Here is a 23,286-nt window from a genome sequence, read left to right on the forward strand (position 1 = left end):
GAAGAAGGGTGATGCTTTTCAAGCTGGTCGGACGCCTCGCAGTAACGCCGCGGAGAGCGAGCCCTTTAAGACTGTGCGCGCGGCCCTCGCCCCAGCCCCAGCCCCAGCCCCGCGGCGGAGAGGCGGGAGGGGGCGGGGCGGCCAGGCCACGCCCCCGCCGGGCCCGCCCCCGCGCCCCCGCCCCGCCCCCCGCACTCGGCCGGCGGCGCCTTTGATGTTCGGACCCGCCAGCTCCCGGAGCCGCGCAGCCTGGCGCCCGCGCCCCGCGCCCCGCGCCCGCAGCCCGCCCAGGCGGAGTCGGCCCGCGCTCCGCCCGCCGCGCTTCGGGCTCGGAGGTCCGGACTCCGGGCTCGCCGCCTGCCGGGCCGGCCCCGCGCCCCGCACTCCCGCGCCCCGCGCCCCGCGCCCCGGCGGGCCGAGCGCACCATGCCGCAGCTGGACGCGGGCGGGGGCGGCGCGGGCGGGGGCGACGACCTCGGCGCGCCCGACGAGCTGCTGGCCTTCCAGGACGAGGGCGAGGAGCAGGACGACAAGAGCCGCGACAGCGCCGCGGGCCCCGAGCGCGACCTGGCCGAGCTCAAGTCCTCGCTGGTCAATGAGTCCGAGGGCGCGGCGGGCGGCGCGGGGGTCCCGGGGGCCGGCGCCGGGGCCCGCGGCGCAGCGGAGGTCGGGGCCGAGGTGAGCGCCGGCCCGCGCCCCGCGCCTCTCCCGGGCCCCCGGGGCCCCCGCCCCCGCGACCCCCCCCGCCCCGGGCCGCCAGCCCGGCGCCCCTCACGGCCCCTCTGGGTCTCTCCGCAGGCGCTCGGGCGGGAGCACGCTTCGCAGAGACTTTTCCCCGACAAACTTCCAGAGTCCCTGGAGGACGGTGAGTCTCGCCCGGCGCGCCTGGCCCCGCTGAGGGCCGGTGGCGGGTGGGGGGGGGGGTGGGGGCCTCCCCCCCGCCCCCCCCTGCCCCCCTCCCCCCCGCCCCCCCGCCTCCCGAGGCTGCAGGAGGCGGCAAAGCCCGGGCGGGGGGAGCGGGGGGCGGGTTTCCCGGGCGCCGCCGGCCCGAGTCACTTCCGGTGCCCTGACCTTTATAGGAGTAAACAGACCCCCGCCATCTCCGCCTCCCCTCCTGCCCAGGTGACTGACTAATCCCCGGTCCTAGAGGAGAAGGCGTTGGCCCAGGTCCCTTGGCCGCAGGGCGGGCTGGGGGTCACGCAGGGGCCGCCGAGGGGAGGCCTGGACCCGGGGTCCTTCACCCGAGCTGAGGCACCCCGGCCCGTGCCTTCCCGGCCACACGCTCGAGCGGGACCCCTGGGCAACTCTTCCTCCCCTGGGGAGCCACCGGCCGGGCGGCGCGGCTGACCCAGCTGTGGTTTTTCAGGCCTGAAGGCCCCGGAGTGCGCCAGCGGCATGTACAAAGACACGGTCTACTCCGCCTTCAATCTGCTCATGCACTACCCACCCCCGTCGGGAGCAGGGCAGCACCCCCAGCCTCAGCCTCCGCTGGTAAGTGGCCCCGGCACCCGGCACCCGGCGGCCTTGGGCCTGCCACCTCCTTGACCAGGTAGGGGAGGCGTGGGCAACGAGTGGCTTTCGCCTACAACAAGATAGATACTGGCGTCTTACCCCCCCACACACACATACCCAGTGGGATCTGAACCAGGAGAACTTTGCTGAAGGCAGGAGAGAGGGCCCCAGGCACCACTCCTTTCCTCCAGCTGTTGGCTTTTGTCTTCCTAGCTGGCCCACAAGCAGGTGCAGGCCCTGTCCTGGTGCTAGGGAATGCCAGGGTACAGTCTGTTACCAGAGTTTTTTGAGCTGACACCATCCGCTCCCTTCCTAAGGATGCTGTTCGCAGTGTGGTCTGAGCTGTGAAGCTTTGCAGTTAGCCTTCACCCCAAGCCTAGGTGTTTGGAGGAAAGGGCAGAGACACTAGTGTGCTTCAGAGCTCCTGGGTGTGGGGGAGAAACCGGCTCTACTTTATTCTTATTGGCACCAGTGCACTCTTGCCAGAGAAAGACCCCAAAAGCAATGTGTAGAGAGTAGGTTTTTCTGAGGCTGGTTTGCTCTCACATGTACCAGGAAGGGTTTGCAGAGGTGTTTGAAATCAGCGGTGTGGGTAAGGGGCCCGTTTAATCATTTTGCTAATTAAATATGTTCAGGCACTTTGAAAAGATCCCTCGGTCTTTATAAACCCTGCTTTTCTCCCTCATTGGCACAGATGATCTAAAGGGCGAAGAGTCTATTCTGAGTGCATTGGGGCAGTACAGCTGCACTTAGAAAAAATTGAGATTAGTGTTTCAGACTGTCCTCAGCTGGCCTAAATCAAGGGGGACTTCAGAGCTCTTAGAGTACACGAAGTGTTTGAAGAACTCTGATGGCTCCAAATGGAGGCCCAGTGCAAGAGAGGCCAGCAGGTAGACGGTTCACGTGGCTAGTTGGGGAGTCTCCCCGAGGGAGGATGGTAACTGCCAGGCTGTCTCAGACCAGGAGTGAGGGGAGTTGGTTCTGAAAGCTGTTTTCATACTGAAGCCGGTGGGAGGTGAGAAGACAGATTGAGGCTTCTCTCTAGAAACCTCAGAATGGAAAACCTGGTAAACTGTTGACTATAGAAATGAGCCCCTTGTCCCTTGGACTCCTCATTTCCTCATAGACAGAAGGAGCATGTTGGTTGAGTAGTTTTTCTGCTCTAGGGTGGCTCCATCTATGAGGTGTTTGCTTCTTTCAAGGCTGTGGGTCAGGGGGCTTGCCCTCTGGCCTGGCCACCTGGTGCAACACCTCTACCTCTCCCCAGAGACCTCTGCCCTGCAGTAGCAGATGCTTAACACAGATGCTTTTTAGTCCAACTTGGCATAACCCTACACTTCCAAACTGCTGGCAGGTGAGCTGCTTGCACGGAACGCTGGGGTCACTGTGACAGTCAGGACTTGACAAAAGGCCCAGGCCCAAGAACAGTCCCAGGAGGGCAGGCTTCCCTCCATCCTCTTGTGATCTTCACAGTGGTGCAGGGAAAAGGCAGGGTTTCTGCATTCCTTCATGGCCCAGAGAGAATGCCCAGAGTGGGAGGGCCTCGTTCTCTTTAAGGGTGTGGTGATGGGACCATTTGGTGTCCTTAAGCTCACACTGGTCAGAGTGTAGGCGAACGGCTGGCTGGCCAACTCCAGCCATCAGCATTGGGGGTAGGGGCTGAGGGCAGGCACACCATTGTTCCCCATGGCCTGGGTCGTTTGTTTTTTCAACTTCGGCATCTTTCTCAAGCTACTGTATGTCACACCCTCTCCTATAGAGGTAACCCCCCTTGTCCTACTCCCCACCCAGCTGCAGCCTCCCACTGCCTGGCTTCTGGGAACACAGGAGGAGGAAGGACCAGATCTGGAGCTGATGTTCGGTGTGCTGGAACCAGCTGTTCTGCAGGGCTGGGGACAGAGACAGAGGCAAGGGCCTAATTTGGGGTGACAGTGGGTGAGGAAGATGTACATGAATATAGAGGAGCCTCTTTTAAGCAAACCTGATAGTTAAAAATGAATAGCAAATAGGAGTAATTGCTGTTGGGTGGATATTAAAAAATACAGTTGGCTTTAAAAAGCAAAATTGGTTGACTCCAAGTTTTGGGACCACATTTCATTAGAAAAGAAACTCACAGTGGGTCAGGAGTCCATTGTAGGGGCTCTGAGGATAAACTCCTTTTGGAGGTTTCCTCCCAAGCTCTGCTTTCCTGAGCCCATCTTCAGGGGACAGAAGACATGCTGCCCAGTTGCTGCCCACAGGCCTTAGAACTAGCCCGCCTGCCCCCACTGCCCTCTGAGAGAATCTAGGCGGTCAACAGTTGTGCTGAAGAGCTTTTAAGGCCAGTCGCTTAACTTCCCCCAGACAGCAGGGAAGGCGCATGTTGGGATCCTCCTCTGCCCACATGTGGGTGGAATGCCCATGTGGCTATCATGTTGGATGCCTCAAAGCAGGCCGACTCAAACCTTGCCAGGGTCAGTGGACCAAATGACCACCTCACAGCCATCTGCCAGGGGATAGAGGGAGATTTTTTTCCCCCCATAAGGGTGCTTCTTTTTGGTACATGGCTTCTAGTGAACTCTGTTTTGGGAAGGAAGAATTAGGTCAAAGTTTATCTTTGATGTTTGTGAGGCATCTAATATAGGCTTGCAGGTAGTTCCTGGCCTGGGCCAGTAGCCACTGCTTATCTCTTGTTTTGTTTGCTCTGTTCTGCTCTGAGTTGGGGGTGAGGGTTAGGGTGGAAGGGCCAGTGAGCTGGTCCTGGGCCTGACTTTGAGGAAATTCTGGGATGAATAAGGCATTGCTCCCTAGGGAAACTCAAATTCTTGGATGTGCTCTAGTGGCCCCTTCTGTGGGTTCCACTTGGAGTCTTTGGCCTAGAAGGTTGCTGTGCTTTTTGCCATTTAGATGAACTGTGCAGAATAGGCAAATCTATGGAGAGGGAATATAGATGAGCAGTTGCCAGGGGCTAAGAGAAGAGGGGAATGGGGAGTGATTGCTAATGGGTATGGGGCTTCTTTTTGGGGTGATGGATGTGTTCTGGAACCAGGCAGCGGTGATGGTTGTACAATCTCGTGAATATACTAAAGCCGCTGAATTGTATACTTTGTAATAGTGAATTTTATGATGTGCAAATTACATCTCAATTGAAAAAAATAAAAAGGCTGAGCCTTTTGGCTCTTGCAGGGACTTGGGGCCGTTCCCCAGTGCCTGACCTCCACAACCGTCCTGGTGTGTGTGCATGCCCTCAAGCCAGGGCCCAGGCATCAGTTTCAATGTGGGGGATCCCAATTAAGGCAGTGGACCCTTGCTTGAGCTCACATTCCTGGACTCCAAGGTCTGAGATAGATGAGGGCTGTGCTAATGAGCTCTGTGGGAGGCAGGAAGGTACAGGTATGAGCAAGACTTGAGCAGAGGAAGGAAGTGCTGCTGACACACGGCCACCATGTCCAGGGAAGCTCTGCAGAGATGCATCCACCCAGCCCTCTGTAGCTTCAGAGAGAGGGAGCAGCCAGGGCTTGCTGGGGAGGGTTAGTGAGGGTTGATCACCAGCCCTGCTTGGAGGGGTCTGGCACCAGGCTGGGCACTGGACAGAGCATGACCAGTCTCTGCCTCTGGGAGTGCCTAGCTGAGTGGAGGAGACAAATGAACAGGCTGGAACCAGGTCCTGGTTGGACAAGTGCAGTCACAGCAGGCCCTGCTGGGGCGTCCTGGTTGGAGCTGGCCCCCATGTGGGCTATGGAGGAGGGTCCACCGAGCAGCTTCTTGAAGGTACAGAGTTGGCCAGCAGATGAGGACAAAGAGTACCAGAGCTCCCCTGCACACATGCCACATCTCCCACTTCTCTACGTCTAAAGCCCAGGCCTCCGCCATCCCTCACCCAGAAGGTAGTAAGGGCCGCCTCTAGGCTCCCTTTTGGCTGCCTTCTTGGCCCCTACCTGAACCCCTGCTCTGACCCCCGATCCAGACTCCACATAGCAGCCCAGCATCAATCAGATCTCTTCTCTTGTGTGCTGAAACCCTGCAGTGGCTTCCCCTTGCTCTTGGAGTAAGCTCCAAACCACTCACCACAGCCCAAGAGCCTGGGTGGCCGGCCCCTGCTGACAGCCCCTCCTCGTCTGTACCATCCTCTTCCTCTCTCCCTGAATAGCAGCTACTGCAGTGTCCCTATCTGTTTTACACTCATCCCATTCTTTTCCACCTCAGGACCTTTGCACTTGTTCTTTCAGTTTGGAATTCTCTTCCCCAGCTCTCATATAGCTGACACCTTCTCCTTTGTCATTTAGTGCTTTATATTATTTTTTTAAAGATTTTATTTATTCATTTATGAGAGAGAGAGAGAGGCAGAGAGAGAAGCAGGTTCCATGCAGGGAGCCTGATGTGGGACTCGATCCCAGGTCTCCAGGATCACGCCGTGGGCTGAAGGCAGCGCTAAACTGCTGAGCCACCGGGGCTGCCCTCATTCAGTGCTTTATTAAAATATCACTTCCCCCCCCCCAAAAAAAAATAAATAAAAAATAAAAAAAATAAAAAAAATAAAAATTAAAAATTAAAAAAATATATCACTTCCCCAGAGACACCTCCTGTGAACATCCAAGTGTGGCCCTCTGTCATTCCCCCAGACCTCTGCTGCCTCACCCACCTTGGTGGCTCTCACCACGGTGGGTGGCACTGCTTTATGATGCACTCACTATACTGAGACCAGAGGCTGCCCGTCTGTCAAAAGTATCTCTCTACCTTAGTCTCCTCATTTGTTTATCCAAGTGGTAAGCACCCCCCTACCAGAGTTGGGAGTGTGGATGAGAGGCAGCAGTGCCAGCGAGGTGCCCAGGAAGGTGCCAGCTTGTCCTGGGCTTGGGAGGCGGGGGGTTGGCCATAATTGATCCCTTCTCCCTTGTTCTGGCTTTTTTGAGGCTGGTGGTGGCTCAGTGGTAGACCCCACGTAGACTCCCATCTGGAGGGTTGTGTCTCTGCTTTGGGCAACCGGAGTCTGGAGGTCTGAACCCTGGGGGCCAGCTCTGGGGCAGGGACACAAGTGTACAGGCCCCTTCCCCCCTCTCCTTTTTTTTTTTTTTTTTTTAAGATTTATTTATTCTCAGAGGCAGAGCAAGCAAAAGAGCAGGGGAGAAGGAGGGAGAATCTCAAGCAGACTTCCCACTGAGTGGGGAGCCCAGACGGGGCTTGATCCCAAGACCCCGAGTTTATGACCCAAGCCGAAATCAAGAGTCAGACACTCAGCCGTCTGAGCCACCAGGTGCCCCCACCCCCACCCCCCCCCCCCAGTGGCTCCTTTCTTGCTGCTGGACTTCACCTAGGGATTCTTGGGAGGGGAAGTACTATACTTAGAGCCAGGATGGGAGCCCTCACTATTCACTCCATCCTACCACCCCCAAAGATTTATCTGAAAGAAGTCCCCCTTCCCTAGCCATGTAGAAGCCCTTTATGTAAGAAGTGTGGGGCTGAAGCTGTTTTGTAAGAAAAGCTAGGGAAAAGACCCATTTGGTTGTTGGCTTCCATACCATTCTCAGACCTTTGCTCACATGGTCACCCCATGCATGCACCCCATTGTGCCTTGCCCTGGTTCTTCCCCTGCCGTGGAGGTGCATGTTTGCAGGCCCCGAGACGGTGCCCACATAAAGCCTCTTTATTCTCTCTCATATAGCTTCTAGTTTGCTCATGGGTTGCCTTCGTTGCCAGTGGGAGTGATGCTATGTACAAATGACTCCTCAGGTTCCTTTTCGATTATTTTCTTGGAGCAATATGCTTGAGGAGAATTACGAGGTTAAAAGAAAGAATCAGGAGTGCTTGGCTGGCTCATTCAGTAGAGCGTGCAACTCTTGATCTTGGGGTGGTGAGTTCGAGCGCCATACTGGGGGTGGAGACTACATTAAAAAAAAATCTTTTTTTTTTTTTTTTAAGATTTTATTTATTTATTCCCGAGAGACACACACAGAGAGAGAGGCAGAGACAAAGGCAGAGGGAGAAGCAGGCTCCATGCAGGGAGCCCAATGTGGGACTCGATCCTGGGACTGCAGGATCATTCCCTGGGCTGAAGGCAGACACTCAACCGCTGAGCCACCCAGGCGTCCCACAAAAATAAAATCTTAAAATAGTAGGAAGAATCATAGCATTTTGCTCCCCTGTGAGCCCTGTTTACTGCGGGTTCCTTGCATGCAAACTCCAACATGGAGTTTCTTTTTGGTTCATTTAATAGGTTCATGGTGGGAAATAGGACTTAAAAGTTATTTTGACTTGCATTCCTTCCTGACTTAGAAGGCTGTGTGGCATTGGCTGTGGTATTTGGAAAATCTGTGGCCCCCAAGGTGCATCTTAACCTTCAGACTATCCTCTTGCTGCCTTTCAGGGCCAGGGAAATACCAAAAGGAGGCTCATCCTGCCGGTCCTGCCCCACCCTGTCCCCAGGGGCTGCAGTTCCAGGACCCCTGCCCATTCCTCTAGCTCAGTGGGCTGAGGTCACCAAGGGCCAGGTGTTCCTCCCTCAAATGTATCAGGGTTTCACCGGACCAGCTTCCATAGCTCTATCCATCTCCCCAGGTACCCTGAGACTGAGTAGGGTTGAAGAGGAGAGAGCTTGGTGGTTACTTCCCTGAAGCTGCCAGCAGCCCATGGCCTCCTGGGTTTCTTGAGGCTACCCCCCACGCCTTGCCCCGGCAGCAAAGGAGGTGTAGCTGAGCTATGAGAATGGGCTCTGGGGGCCTGGGTTTCTAGTCGTGACTGCTGAGGTCAGGCTGGATTAGGGTAGGTCTGGCTGCAGGGAGGGGCAGGTGGTGCCGTGGCCTCCTCTTCCCTGTGAGCCTCCTCAGGGGCCTGTGGTCCTGGAGCCGTAAAGTCACACTCCCTCATGCCTGTGACTGGCTGCTTCCTGCCACTGTGTACAAACAAGACTCTGGTGGAGGAAACAGGTGTTTTATCAGGTCACAGGGCCTCCCTTCCTCAGCAGTACAGTGCATAGATCTTTGGGTAATCACCTTCCTTCCACCAGTGGGGACAGGAAGGCCAGGTCAGGGAAGGGACCTTTCCAAGGCCCCTTCGAGGCACGGAAAGGGAGGAAGATCCACCCTCGAATACCGTATCTGTCTTTCCTTGGCTGAGAGGCCTCGAGTGAGTTCCTTAACTGCTGGGAGGCTGTTTTCTCATCTAGAAATGAGAAGGAGGACTCCGACCTCTTTGGGTTCCTGGGGCATGGAAGGAGGCAGTGTGTCTGGGGTCCATGGTCCACGGCACATGCTGTGAGTGCAAGCACTGGGGGCGGGTTGCTAACACTAGGGTGAAAGAGCTCCTTCAGAGGGTGGTTGGGTGCTCCTGAAGCTGGACTGAGATGCGACCACGACACCTGTTCCTCCTCAGCTCCGCAGCCGGCTCCCCTCAGCGGCGTGGAGCCAAGCTGGCCAGCCTGCCTGGCCCCAGGGCCTCACGTGGCTGGTGACAGAGTGGCTGCTGTATCTAGAACCCTGGTTCCAGGCCCCTACTGGCATTTTCTAGCTTAGCCTTGGCTCAGCACAGAGGGGTGGTAGTCACTGCCTCCCGGAGCTCAGTTCTCTTGATGCAAAGACTCCTGGGGGCTCACAGTTAGCTTTGAGGTTCTGCCCAAGTTGGTGAAGGGCAGTAAGGAAGGAGAGGCCAGTGGCGGGCAGCCAGAAAAGCTTCCTGAAAGGACCAGCTGGAACCCTGCACAGGTGAAATGGGGGAACGCTCTGAGGGGGCAGGGGCAGTTTGAGCAGAGAAAAGCAGAAATGAGTATGTTCTTGGTCACTAGAAGGGCAGCCCGAAGCCCAGGGCCGGCAAGGAGTACCAGGTGAGGCTGGGGAAGAGCCAGCAGGGAGGGCCCAGCACGTGACCTTGATAGGCCGGTGGCACTAGTCCTAGAGCCTGGCAGTGGCTGGCGAGCACACGAAAGACCAGGTGGTGACTATTGGCAGATGGTTTGAGTTGGACACGGAGGGAGAGGCAGACAGGGCCAGCAGCTGGAGCAGGGTGGATGCTGGGAGGCCCAGAGCTGGTGGGAGGAGCACGAGCAAGGCTGAGGGAGGGGGTGGACTTTGGGCAGGGGAGACCCTGGTGTGTAGGCACAGGCCAGGCAAGAGAGCTTCAGAGGTGGAGGTTTGCATCTCCATGTTATTTGATGCTCAGTCTGTCTCTAGGGTCATGCATTTAGGGTCTGTTTACTGAAAGGAACTGCACCCCCAGAGGTTGAGTCCCTCGGCCCAGCAGTGATTTAGTCAGGGCCTCTTACCAGCACTGTCTTCAGCAGGACTGGAGTCTGGGGAGAGTCTCTGAGAACCTAGGACATTGTTAGCTTCTTCCTTCAGGCAGTTTGGGGCCTCCTCTTACAGATCTGTGATGCTTGGGGTTTGGTCTGGGCACCACCACCCCGCCTTACAAAGATGTGGCCTTAGCATGCAAAGTCTCTCAGGGGTGTCCCAGGTGGGTTTGTCTTGGTCATAGGGTTTGGCCTATTCTGGTCCTGCTAGAACCTTGGGCTCCCCATGCCGCAGTCCCCTTGTGCATGGGTCCCTGCTGGGTAGGGGCCATGGCTTGGGGTACGGCCAACATGGGTGTGAGTTGGGCCCCCTCCTGTGGGGAGGCTGCCCACGTAGCTTGTCCCATGGAGCCTGACTGCCTGGTTTTTGCCAACAGACATGGCTTTTGTGCCATAGCCAACTCCAGAGCCAGAGCTCCCTGGAGGTCAGAGGAGGCAGACGTTCTGCCAAATAAGCTTCCCCTACCTCTCTCATTAAAATGATCAGTTGTTTCCCTCTCTAGAGACAGGAGAGTTGTCAGAGCATTACACTATGTGCTTCTAAATGATGAGTGTATGGCTAAGGCACAGACAGGCAGGACGCGGTCCACCCCAGGAACTTGGGCTTTGGGGATTTGCATAGTTAGAGGGCCCCCTCCCCACAGTATCTGGGCTGGCCTAGCCAGGGTTGGCATGAAATAGCCCACTAGGCCCATGAGGGCAGGGAGCTGTGATGGAGAAGGAAGCCAGAGGGCAGGGCCACTTTCTTCCCTGGCTATGCGATCTCTAGCAAATCTGTTAACCTCTCTGGGGCTTGGTTTCCTTCACTAAATTGGCAGTGGGGAATCCCTGGCCAGGGAGGATTTCTGAGGTTCAGGTAAGTGTTGGCTGGAGACACCTGCAGCTCCTGTGGGCCTCAGGTGGCTCTTGTTGGGCATTGCCAGGACTGCTCCAGGGCCAGCCTCCCCATCAGGCAAGGGAGATGGGATGGAGGGACAGGTGATGGGAATCCAGGCAGAGGGCATTCTGACTAACTCTGACCTGGCTCTGGTGGCAGAGGCCCAGCCTCCCGGTCTGCTGGGCCGCCATCTGAAACGCATTACTGATGCTTTGTAAATTCCACATCATTTGGCCACATGAAAGCCTAGAATCTAAAAATAGCCACTCCCAGAGGACGCCCCGCATTGGCGGGGCTCAGCTGACCTCTGCACGCACACCCACCACCAGGCCACCTCCCTTGATGGGGAGCCCCGACTGGCAGGGCCACACCCACCCACCCTCCCAGTGTGGGCAGCCACTGCCTGGAGTCACTTTATCTGGGCACAGATCTCATCCAGCTGGTCAAAGCTTCAGGCCGCAAGGCTTTCCCCGGAGCAGAATGTCTGAAGGAACCAGGCGGGAGGCAGCTCAGGGTGTGTCGGTGGTCCCAGGACCACTTTCCCAGCTCCATACATGTCTGGAGTGTCTGTGGGACACGGATTGGGAGGCTAGTGGAACCATTTTACAGATGAGAAGACTGGGGCCCTGTAGGGGGGCAGCTGGCCACTGGCTGATGTGGTGGCCTGAGAAGGGCAGGGGGCCTGCCCAGGGCCCCACGGTGTTGGTGGAATGCCAGCCCTGGCAGGAAGGCAGGGCAGCTGTGCATCTCCAGGCTGCTGGGGTTGACTCTTTGCCCTGCTTTTCTGTGGGTTCCCTCTCCCTATGGTCTGTATGACCAACTGCAAACCACTCTTTTCCCTAAAAATAAACATGCTTATGGGATTGGGGGAAGCTTTGTAGCTATCAAAGGAAATAATAGGGTGTTTAAGAAAATTACATTGCGTTTTAAATAACCAGCATGAAAGTCATTAAGTTTGAAGTTTCATTCAAATCAGATGGCTCTGTGGCTGGCCCAGTGGCCAGGCGGGCAGAGGGTGGGTGGGCCCTCGGGGACACCGAGGGACAGCCTGCAGAGAGCTCTGTGGCAGCAGCAGCGATGTCACTGCTGGTACAGCCGGGGTCCAGGCAGGGCGGCTGCTTAGTGTGTGCCAGGCTGTGGCAGCCGCCCCACAGCTTGCTGGCCAGCTTGAAGCAGTGTGCTGGCGGGAACCGCCCAGCTGTGGTGGGTAGCTCCAGGGGTGGGGCTTGGGGGCGACCCCAGTCTGCAGGGTGTAGGGGCAGATGAGGCCAGGATTGCCAAGGCCACAAGGGTTGATGGCTGTGTTGAGGTAGGTTTTCAGGGCTGGTGGTTTGGGTTAGAAAGGGCTGGAGGAGACCTATGGGGCCAGGGCCACATCTGTCCTCTTCACTGCTGGCATCTTAGTGCCCCGCACAGCCCTGCAGAGCAGGTGCTCAGCAAACCGTTGTTGAAAGAGTGACAGCAGGGGCGCCTGGGTGGCTCAGTGGGGTAGGCGTCTGCCATCAGCTCAGGTCAATCCCAGGGTCCTGGGATGGAGCCCCACATCCAGCTCCAGGCTCAGCGAGGAGAAAGAAAGAAAGAGAGAAAGAGAGAGAGAAAGAAAAGAAAGAGAGAGAAGGAAAAGAAAGAGAGAAAGAAAAGAAAAGAAAAAGAGAAAGAAAGAAAAGAAAAAGAGAATGAAAGAAAGAATGAATAACAGCAGCTTTAGTGGTGGATGTGTCGAGAGCTTCCCAAGTGCCAGGACTGTGCCCGGAACTTGGAGTCCCAGAGTTGGGATCCTTATAGGACGCTGAGAAAGTGGTTACTGTTACTGCTCTCATTTTACAGATGAGGAAGCTGAGGCTCAGAGAGGTGAAGAATGTGCTAGGACCTGGAAGAGTAGGGCTTGCACTGAGGTTTCTTTTGTCCCAAGATCCATGCTCCTTGTGGCTCTGCCCCTTTGTTCTTAAGTGTGTGGAGGCCTTAATGCTGAGTGGTACCTTCACGCCTGTTGGGTTTGTGAGCTGGAACCAGCTGGGTGCTCTGGGCCCGAGGACACTCTTGACCCTCAATGCCCCTCCTGGACATGACCTCACAGCTCTGGGCCTAGGTCAGGGCTGGATACTTTCCTCCCTGGACATCTGACAAGTCAGGGTTGTGTTTTGTGGTTGGAAGCAGGAGCTCAGGGTTTCCAGAATAAATGTTGCCCTGGAACATGTTTCCAAATAACGTTTAAGATAGATCAGGGCTGGCGGCTGACGGAAGCATGGTCTGTTAGTGGACCCTTTGCTCTTTCTAGCTCTGGTCGTGGTTTGGCTTCGAGCTCAGTGTGGGGCCTCTCTGGAGCAGGTGCCCTCCTCTGTGTGCTGTGGGGCTGGGCTGGAGGTTGTCCTATGCCCCGAGTCACTGGGAATGGCCGTGTCCCCAGGCATGGTGTATCATGTCTGTTGGCATTGTGTCGCTCCCCTCCCCCGTGGGCAAGTCCGGCTGGGGCATTTTGAGAACAGCGTTTCCTTATACCGCTGCCCTCCTTTGCCTCCCATCCCCTGGCTCTGGTCACTGAAGGCCGGTCAGGAGCTTGGCCTGTCGGGCCTGATAGCAGTCAGGCAGGAGTCCAAAGGAAAAATCAAGGGCCAGTGGACCTAGCCTGACCCAAAATCCGGCTTTCCTGAAAAGCCTGGTTTAGGGACGGGCTTGCTTTTGTCTTCTTTTTTTCCCTTTTATTTTGTTCTTCATTAATTTAACCCCAACATCAACCTCCTGAGATATTGACAGTCATACCTGGATTGGGAGCCCAACAAGGCTTGGGGAGACCTATACCTTCCAAATGCTGGAGGAGTGATTTGAACCCAGGCCTCTGTGTTTCCTGCCCTTACCACCAAGCTTCCTGGCCTCAGACAACATGCCTATATACTCCTTATTAAAAACGTGGGTTTTGTAGCCCCAGCTGGGTCCCCCTGGGAACCCCTTCCACCTCCGTCCCCACTCCTTACCCCCCAAGAGTTTGGGATTTCCCCCTCTCCCTTGTGTTTTTATACTGGTAAACCTAGGTGAGTATCTGTCTGCAACAGCTGTCTGGTGTGGTTTTTGGAACCCCCTAACTCAGCTTCCTCAGGGGGCTCTCTTTGGAGGGCCCCTGTGGCAGGTGGAGCAGCCCTGCGCTCCTCTCTCTGTGGACATCGAGTCTGAAGGGCTTGGTGAGGGCGCTGAAGCCTGGGTCGGCTCCTTTCCGCTCTGTGCCCTGCCTGCCTTGGTGTAAACTGCTGGGCTCAGTCCACGCAGAGCCCCGGGGCCTCAAGTGGCGGGAGCTATGAAGGTGAGACCCAAGTGAGTTTCCTGACCACGGCCCCAGGGAGGGATGGTCCTTCTGGGTCTAGTACAGACAGCTTACCAGAGACACCCGTCTTGTCTTCGCTTCTCAGAAGTTGGCTCAGATTAATCAGGGCAGAAGTGCAGTGCTGAGATCTCCAGGTGTCCCCCGCCCGGCCCCAGGGGTCCCATCAGCCCCCCTGCCTTTCTAGGCTCTGCCTGGGCTCTCTGGGCTCTCCTTCCTAGGCAGCCTGCTTACTCGTCTAGACAGGCCCCAGTGAAAGCCACCCCTGTTGCTGGCTGCTGTCCCGAGCCCTCGTCGCCTGCGAAGGGGTGAGCACAGGCCAGACCCCATGGGAAGGATGACCCATCACGTTTCCTTTAGTCATTGATGATGGAGAAACTGAGTCACTTGTGAGGACAGGGCGAAGGCACACTGCTGGTCAGTCAGAAAGGTGCTCAACAGGGGTCATTGGCCAAGTCAGGGGTCCTGGGTCCCTGGCGGGCTGGAGGTCTGAGTGGGGAGGCTCAGAGAGAGGGAAAGGGAACCTGGGAAGCCCTGGCTTCGCGTGCAGGGTCTCCATGCTGGTCTGAGGTCTGTCCCTGAGTGGAGAAGATCTCTGGCCAGGACCCCCACAGGGCTGGATTCCAATCCCAATCTGTTGCTACTTGCCATGAGCCCTTGGGCACGCTATTTAGCCTCTCTGGGTTTCCCATTCCCTGTCTGCAAAGTCTGTACGGGTCATCAGGTGACAGGGGAAGACTGGTCAGATCCTGGCAGGGGGTGGAGGTCTGCTGTGCGTGCCTGGGGACACAGCGGGCTGTTAGCAGCCCAGGCTGCCGTCTCTTCCTGCCTTTCCTACAGAGCCTGTTGGCTTTCCTCCGGGGAACCAAATCTCTGAACTTCCCTGAATCCCCCCATCTGCAGAGCCTGCTCTCCCTCCTGCCAAAGACAGGCTGAGCTCCGAAGCCGTCCTGGCCTACTCGGCTTTTGGCAGGCTCCTGAACAGCCGGGCACCGAGGAGGAGCCAACCAAGACCACCTGCGCCGGGAGGGTGGAGAGGGCAGGGGTGCCCTGCCACAGGGCTGCTGCAGAGTCCCCACCCGGTGTGTCAGCAGCATCAACTAGCAGCTCAGCTGCAGCAGCTCCCGGAAGCTTCTATTTTCCTCTAAAAACATCCTGTCCTGAGGGGCGTTCACCTCAAAGAGGAGGAAGGAAAACACAAGTAAACGAATGCACAGAAACCACTGGAGGCTATGGGCCAGGCCACTCAGCTCAGTGAGGTTCAGCTAGCTCGGAGGGTGCCTTGGGGCCAGGCTGGGTCTAGAGCAGGCCTGTGGTTTGCCAAGGCCTCCTGCAAGGGCTCTGGTCCTCACCTCTGCTGTGGCAGGGCCCCGTTATCTGATGTTGAGGCCAGGCAGCTGGTAGACTGGCCACACGCACCTGGCAGGGCTCTGTGCAACCACAGCAACAGTCCTCTGCTGGCAGGTGGGACCGAAGCCTCCTGGTCCACAGGGTGTGGCCCAGCCATCCCCCAGGCCTCCAGCTCGGCCAGCCACACAGCCACGGCTCCGTGCTCTGCGGTGGGTGGCGGGCACAAGGCGTCCGGCACGCTGTGGGTGGGGAGCTCTCGGGCCGTCCTCTGGAGAGCACCGTGTCCTGGGCAGTAGGGCCCAGAGCGGGGGCTGAGGATAATATGGCACAAGCCTTGCTAGGGTATGTCTGCAGAGGTAGGGTCCGCCAGGATCGCCAAATCTAGGCCCATTTGATATGCAGACAAGTCCCACTTGGAAGGGCTTTGGGGGGCTTGCTTTCTTCTCAGAAACTCATCCCCGGCATCCCAGGCCTTGGGGCAGCTTCCCACTCAGCAACTGGCCAGACTCCTTGGTGCTTAAGCAACCACTGTTGCTGGACAGTGGGTCCCAGTTCTGGACACAGGTCTGGGGGAGCTGTGGGGCTACCTGGTGGGCCCTAGAGGTGGGAGAGGAACCACAAGGGACTGATCCAGGCCAGAGTGGATGGAGCCTGGCTCTTGGCAAGAGTGGGGAGAAGAGAAGTGAGAACCAGAGGGGACTGTTGAGCATGGCCAATATGGGGGGTTATGTGGGGGTGCTGAGCCTGGGAGCTGAAGCTCAGCCCATACTCATGCCTGCCCAAGCCGTGTGCCCTTGTGTGGGTCCAGGTGTCTGTCCACAGAAAGATGTACTTCTTCTAATTAGTACAAAGGCTCCATATGAATTAGCAGCAGCCCTGGCTTTGGCTTTCTGGTTATTCTGACTGCCAAAGTACTGCAGACAGGAAGAGACTTGGGGGGAGGGTGGGTCGGAGGCGACGTGGGGTCTCAGATGTCAGGCAGGATGTCCCTGACTCTAGGCAGTGGCCCCTGCTCTTTCCAGCTTCCCGAGTGCTGCTGTGACCTTATGTCCAGCTCCAGCCAGGGTGCTTTGTCCAGCACTGCCACATTCTCCCTAAACACTGGCTCATGCTGGGATCCCTCCCCATTCCTGCTAGAGACCCAACTTGGAGGGCCCAGCTTTCACTCAGGCAACAGAAACCGTGCAGGGTGCAATCTCAGATCTCAGGGAGGCAGTGAAGACAGACAAGTGAACAGACACTTCAGCGCAGTAGGGTCGGTCTGCGTGCTGCGGTCGGTGGGCCACAGTAGGGGACCCCTGCTCACACGGGGAGGGTAGGAAGGGCTTCCAGGGCGAAGTCTCATTTATGACAATGCCTGGGAGATGGATGGAAATTGGCCAAGCCAGGTAGGGGGGGGATTTCTAGAGGTAGATTTAGTGGGCCCTCCCATGGCTGGAGCATAGCAGGAGAGGGGGGGAGAAGAGATGTGGCTGTCCGGTGTCACCAAAGACCCAGAGAGCCCACCAAGGGGTCCCAGCACGGACCTGTTAGAAGGCCGCATGGCCACAGGCAATCTTCTCAACCTCAGCCTCATCTGCCTCGTGTGCAAAGCGGGGAGAATGCTTTTCTCAAATGGGTTGTCACAGGTGACTTTTACAGTAAGTACTTCGCATCCCCTCTTTGCACCTGCCAGCAGCAAACAGTAACTGTGCCAATAGCCCACCTTCCTGCCCTGGAAGAAACACGAGGCTCGGGGTATGGATCTGCTCGTCCCCATGGGGCTCTCTCCAGCTCCAGCACAGGCCAGAGGGAACAGGGGAGCCAGGAAGCAGAGACGGGAGTCCGATCCATGGTGGATGAGGGAGTGGGGTGTGCAGAGGTTCTGGGGCACCAGGGATTCTGGAGGCCTCCCCTTAGCAAGTCTTAGTGAACGTGCCGAGTACAGAACCGAGCCAGGCCTAGAGGACTACAAGCCCGTTGTGCCCTCTAGGACCCCCAGGCTGACCTCTGCACCAGGTGGGTACCTGTGCTTGCTGGGCTGGGGAGCCCCAGTCAGGTCACAGTCCCTTCCTGGGAAGTGACCCGTAGACTGAGGTCAGAATAAGAAGGAACGAGGCATGCAAAGAGCAGGAGGAAGCAGGGAAAGTTCTGAGAGGACAGAGGAGGGGTGGGCAAAGGTGCTGAGGCTGAGGAAAGCTAGGCTCCAGAAGAGCTAGGCACCGAGGCAGGTGAGGGACGGAAGAGGGGCGGGCCTGTGCGGTGGGGCCATCAGGCAGGCAGGCAGCTGGTGTGGCCAGAACCCCAATCCTAATGGCCCTGGAACCTGTGAAGAATTTTTAGAGTCAGGGAAGTGCTGGCTTGGATACCTGAGCCACCAGTGTGAGGAAGGGAAGCTGGGGTGGACAGGTATCCCCTCACATGCGCCCTCTGGTTCCATCCATGACCACCATAGGCCTCGGGAAGAGTGGGTAGCGTCACAGCTCAGCTGCTTACTGTGTGTTTTGCGCAAGCAGTACCACCTCTGTGTGCCCGTCTGCTCTTCTATCAGATGGAGAGAGTATTTCTGCCTCTCGCTGAAGAGCATAGGAGTTACCCTCTGGAAGGTACTCAGAACTGGGCCTGACACATGGTAACCCCCCACTTATCATTAGGAAACGCTTTTCTCTCCCCCTGAAACATTTTGGCCTGGCACCCAGGCGCTCAGTGACCCAAGCTGACCGACCATGTCTGTCGCTGGTGATCAACAGAGCATCTGGATGTGAGGGCCGGGGACTGGGGGCGCTAGGGACATGTCCTTCCTGGCACAGCCCCTGCCACAGGGAGGCCGCTTTGGGGGGGGCCTGGCCTGGCCTCACGCACTCCCCCCACCCCGTGTGAGGCCAGAGGAAGCGGCAACTTTCTTCGCTGGGAAAGTGTGAGAGGCTAGCGCGTGTGGGGGTTTTCAGAGTCAACCGTCAGAGGCGAGGGAGTTTTGTCTGCCGGTGGCGGCGAGGGCTCTGAGGGCGCACAGGGCCTGTGAGCGGACCCACAGGCCCGCTGCGGTCTGCAGGGAAAATGCAGACGGTGTTTATTTTTCACCGGAGCCCGCAGGAAGTAGGGGGGCGAGGGGGTGAGGGAGAGCAGCCCAGCCCTGCCGGGCCCAGCCTAGGAGCAGAGGAGACCTGCCCCGGAGCCCCTCATTTCCACCTCCTCCTGGCTCCAGGCTCCGAAGGAGAGGAGCGGTGCTAGGGCAGCTCAGTGAGCAGTTTCGAGCCGTGGGCTAACGGAAAGTGTCCGGAAGGCCACCGACCACCTCTGGGATGGGGCATTTTGAGTCGGAAGGTGAAGAGCAGTAAAAGCCATGCACCGGCAGGAAGGATGGCCTCCCGGCCCCAGGGTCTCTGAGTCCTGGCCCTGTCCTCTGGTGCTGTAGCCCCGGGGCGGGGGGCATCCGGGCGGAGGCAGAGGGACGGGATCCTGGAGTGTCCTGACCGAAGAGTATGGACTGCTGTTGAGCCTTCTGATTGTGTGCGTTCCACCACGCCGGGAACGCAGGGCCCAGCTCTGTGCTTGGCACTCTGCCCCCAGGTAGGAGAGGCGATCACGGATGTGCCGTGGAGATCCTGAGAGCCTGATGAGGACGGTCAGCCCAGGCCTGCCCCTTGCCTTGGAGGCCGGCGGTCATCATCAGAGGAGAGGAGAGGGGTAGCTCCAGTCACTGGGCTCCCCGTACACATGCCAGGCCCCAGGCAACCCCAGCTTGCTGTCTGGGCAGCCTGGCCCTGGGACAGCCTTGTGCTGAGGCCGTGGAGCGGGACGTTCCCCTGGCTGAGGGGCGTGTGGGGCACTGGGCCCTCCGCCAGACGGTTCCCCCTGGCTACCATCGCAGACGTGGAGGGGGGCAAGGGCACGAGGCTGAGGGGCAGCCTGCATAAAACGTGGGAAGGACTGGCCAAGTCCTCAGTGCCCTGCCCTGGAGCCCTGGCCACCCAGGGCCTCCAGTGAACGGCAGGCTCTCTGTCCCACCCCTGCCCACCTGGCACCTCTCCTGTGGTTTGGCTGCAGACTCCGGTTTAATTAGAGGCTTTCCCTCATTTCCCAGGGAGGGCTGGTGGACAGGATGAGCCCTCTGACCACCGGGCGGTGCCTTCTACCTCCCACCCCCTCAATACCTTGCTCCACACATGCATCCCAGGCCACGGGCTGTAGGCCGAGCTGGTTCTGGGGTTTCCTAGGCCTGGCTTTGCTATACCCTGGGGCTTAGCGCCAGCCTGGCCTACAGCAGTCAGCTCTGGTCCTCCCATCAGGTCAGAGGGTTCTCCCTGGTTCCCTGGCCAAAGCTAGCCCTTCGCAGGGATGGGAGGTTTGCTGGGAAACATACTGTGGAGCCACCCTCCCTTCCCTCAGAGCAAACCCACCCTACCCCCTTCCTGGGCAGAGTGGGACTCTGAGACCATCTTCCTGTACCTGGCACATTGGAGCCCAGGCTCTGGTTCTAAGACTTCCCTCCAAGGGTATCCCCCTCCACCCCCCCCGCCCCGCCAGCCAGGCTTATAGTCTTGGGGGCCTAAGAGCCAGAGTCAGGGCTCAGATGGCAAGGCCTTCTCTGAAGCGGGGGTTTACATTCAAAAATCCCTAGGCTGGAGGGACCTGTGGAGGGTGCTCATTCCACCCACTGGGCAAGGGCTCCAAGCGTTTGTACCCTTAGGTGGCAAATGGTGGGATGCTTTCCACCAGAGTCCCAGGTTCTTGAGGCCGTGGCCTTGTCTGTCACAAGGCCCGGTCAGGGCTGATGTCTGCCTTTCACTGTTTTGGGGATCTATCAGAATAAAAAGGCCCCAGAGACCTCCAGGAAGCTTCCTAGGCTGTCAGCCACTGCTCCCCAAAACTCTGACATGAGGCAGAATTTTTGGATCTGTGATCATTGAGGTAGTCAGGGCTGCTTTTCTCATCCTCTTTATTCAAGGGGCAAACTGGCCCAGCATCCTGTAATGAGAAGGTTCATGTAAAGGTCTTAGAGCCTTGGAGCTGGGCTTCCAAGCCTGCTTCACACTGTGGCACACTTGAAAGTTCCCACTAGACTACCTGGAGGAGGAGGCCGGACACACATGGGAGGTGCTGGCTGTGAGCTGGGAGGAGAAGGTGGGGTGGGGGGAGGGAGAGTGGGGCCTGACCACACAGTGCTCCGCAGGCTCTCTAAGGGTGTTGGCAGCTCCAAGCAGAGGAGAGCTGTGATCTGATTTACACTCTTGCTGGCTGGAGGCCTGGTGGAGGAACAGGGGGCCCCTGGAGTCGTCCAGGTGAGAGGCGACTGTGGCTTGGACGGAGTCAGGGACAGGGAGGAAGAAGCGGTGGAGTGCCCTCTAGATTATTTTGAAAGTAGAGCCAGTAGTACCTGATAAATTGGAGGTGGGATGTGAGAGAAGAGTCTAGGGTTACTCCAAGGTATTTGAGCAACTGAAAGAGAAGAGCATTTGGGGCAGAAAACCATAGGCTCTGCTTTGGACGTGTTGAGTCTGGGCAGCATTTCAGACTTCTGGGTAGACTTGGTGAATATACACTGGGGGAGTGGAGTTTCCCAGAGGAAGCAGGGGCTGACGTGGAAACAAATGGCAGTCATCAGATGAAGACATGGAGAGCTGTGCCCCCAGATGGGAGCACTCTGGGCGTGAGGGCAGGTGGAAAGCCAGTGCCCGTTTTGGGTCAGGTCAGGAAGATGAGCACCAGAAGGTAGGCCGACAGAGCAGCCTGTGAGCCTGGAGGCAGACCAGGCCAGTGTGGCATTCTGGAAGCAAAGCGAAGAAACTGTTTCCAGGTGGATGGAGGAATGAGTTGTGTCCACTCCTGCCTAAGCATTGAGCTCTGTGGTGTGGCAGGCACCGGGGACCTTGAGCAGGGCCATCTGGCGAAGTAATGGGGCAAGGACGGCTCTGCTGAGGTGTGCAGCAAAGGGGAGTGAGAGAGACAAGAGGTGGTGGCCGAGGAGGATTATAAGGGGGAGAAATGGCAGCCTACTGGTCCCCTGCTGGAGACGCGGCTGGGCCCATGGCAGGCGCTCAGTAGGTGAAGGATTCCGCAGGTGTCCACATCCCCCACGGCTGTCCCACCCCACTTCCTCCGCAAGCCTGAGGATCCTACATTGTATCCTTTGTTCCCACACGCACCCTGATTCTGTCCCAGAGGTGTCTGGGGTCAGTCTGGGGGTAGAGAAAGCCAGAGTGCAGCATGGGCCCCCAGCTTGCTCACAAAGCCCGGCCTCAGAACAGCAGCAGGAAAGTCGGCAGCACCCAAGGCCTGGAGCCACCATGGCCCGGTCACCAGCCTTCTGGGCTGATGTTGCCAGTGGGCTGCCGGGCATGGGTCTTCCCCGTCTAGGCAAATCCTCTGCGGCAAGTCCATTGCCAGGCGGGGACTCCGATAGCATTGCCTCGGTGCACGGGAGGGCCTTTCTGCATGTCCCTTCCTCCCAAGTCAACACCTGAGTCCTTGAGCTCTTGGGTGCTGTGTGGCTGTACCCTTACAACAACCCCATTGTCCTCTCCATTTGACAAGGAAACAGATACTCAGATCCTGTAGTAGTTCTTAGAGGCCACATACGTCAGAACCAGGACCTGAACAGGCCAGCCAACTCCTCATTGGGTTCACAGAGGAGCACCCTATGGGCTGCCCCAGGAGGCCAAGGGAGGGCTCCGGTTAGAGGTGCTCACAAATCCATGCTAACCACAAAGGAGCCACTGCCACTGGGACATGAACCTCATCTGCCTGAGGGAAGGCTCATAGTCCTGGTCTGTGAGACTCTTCCCAGTGGGCAGATGAATGGGCAGGGGACTGGACAGGTGGCAGTGTCAGCACCTGCCCCACACCCCTGGGGAAGGTGCTGCAGCTAATAGCCCAGCCTCAAGCCCCTTTGAAGGCAGGGGTGTGGGGCAGAGGGCAGCCAGGGCTGCTGCTGGGAGCCTCACACTAAGTACACTAAGTAGCAGCTCCTACCTGGCCTTCCCTCTCAGCTCACCCTGGACCCCAAACAGCCAATCCCAAGGGACCTGTGCCAGGCCTCACCATGAGCTACCCTGAGCTTCCCCAGGCCTGGTGATGAAGGAATCATGAACCCCGCCTATTACGCAAGAGAGGAAACTGAAGCCCAGAGATGTTAGGGAGTCTGGCTCAATTCACCCAGTGGGAAATTTCACCCACAGGGTAGGATGGAACCCAAGTCACCACCTCTCATTGCTGTCCTCCAAAGATGTCCTATTTCTTCTGTGCATGAATCAGAAGTCACTTATCTGTGCTCCTAGCATCAGAATCCCCACAGGTGAACTTCCCAAGTGGAAGCTGAGCCTCAGTGGTAGATGGTGCTCCCAGGATCCTGGCCTGTGCAGGTGTGTGCTGGGGATGTGCAGAGCTGTGCCTTGGCCCCAAGCAGCACCTCCCTGTGGCCGGGTCGTATGGGGAGCCCCCTTCCCAGTATGAGTCATCTCATGACAGATCCATGTGACCAGTGTGAAAAGTAAGAGTCCTGTGTTGCTGAGGAAACAGGAAGTGGGGGCACTGGGTGGGTTGGCCCTAGAGAAACCCTGGCCCCATCTAGCCCACCTGCTCTGAGTTAAAGGGCTGATGGGAACTTTCCCTGTACCCACAAATCCTGTAAAGTCTGAGGTGGAATAGTGGGTCAGATGCGGGAGCCTAAGTCTGGGGGCTGGAGGAGGAAAGAAAACTCTAGGCTGTCCTGGAGTAAGCCTGGTCTTCTGACCATTACCTGCTGTCCACGGCTGGAAGCCTTGACCAGCCCCCCCAGACAAGCCACAGGGCCGCCACAGAGAAATCCGGGAGGAGGGGGCAGGAGTGTCTCAGATCCAGAGGCAGAAAGAATTTCCTGGACAGGGGAGGGAGAGGTGCCTCCTGGAATTGAGTGTACAGAAACCAAGAGGCTCTCGAGGCAGTAGGGCTGCTTGAGCCAAGTCTGGGAGGCTGTGGGCAGGGCCGCTGACTGCACACAGGATGGTCGAGTAGTGC

General features: G+C 57.7%; 1 protein-coding gene across 1 annotated transcript in view; it reads left to right on the forward strand.

Annotated features, from left to right (window-relative positions):
- Window positions 1-426: 426 nt before the first annotated feature.
- The window catches only part of TCF7 (transcription factor 7), a 33,123-nt gene continuing 10,263 nt past the window's right edge, over window positions 427-23,286 (forward strand). Inside the window, 3 exon segments of the mRNA XM_038552161.1 lie at window positions 427-678; window positions 799-865; window positions 1,367-1,491. Coding sequence (XP_038408089.1) covers window positions 427-678; window positions 799-865; window positions 1,367-1,491 — 444 coding nt within the window.

This window comes from Canis lupus, chromosome 11 (genome assembly GCF_011100685.1).
Source record: "Canis lupus familiaris isolate Mischka breed German Shepherd chromosome 11, alternate assembly UU_Cfam_GSD_1.0, whole genome shotgun sequence".
Taxonomy (NCBI): Eukaryota; Metazoa; Chordata; class Mammalia; order Carnivora; family Canidae; genus Canis; species Canis lupus.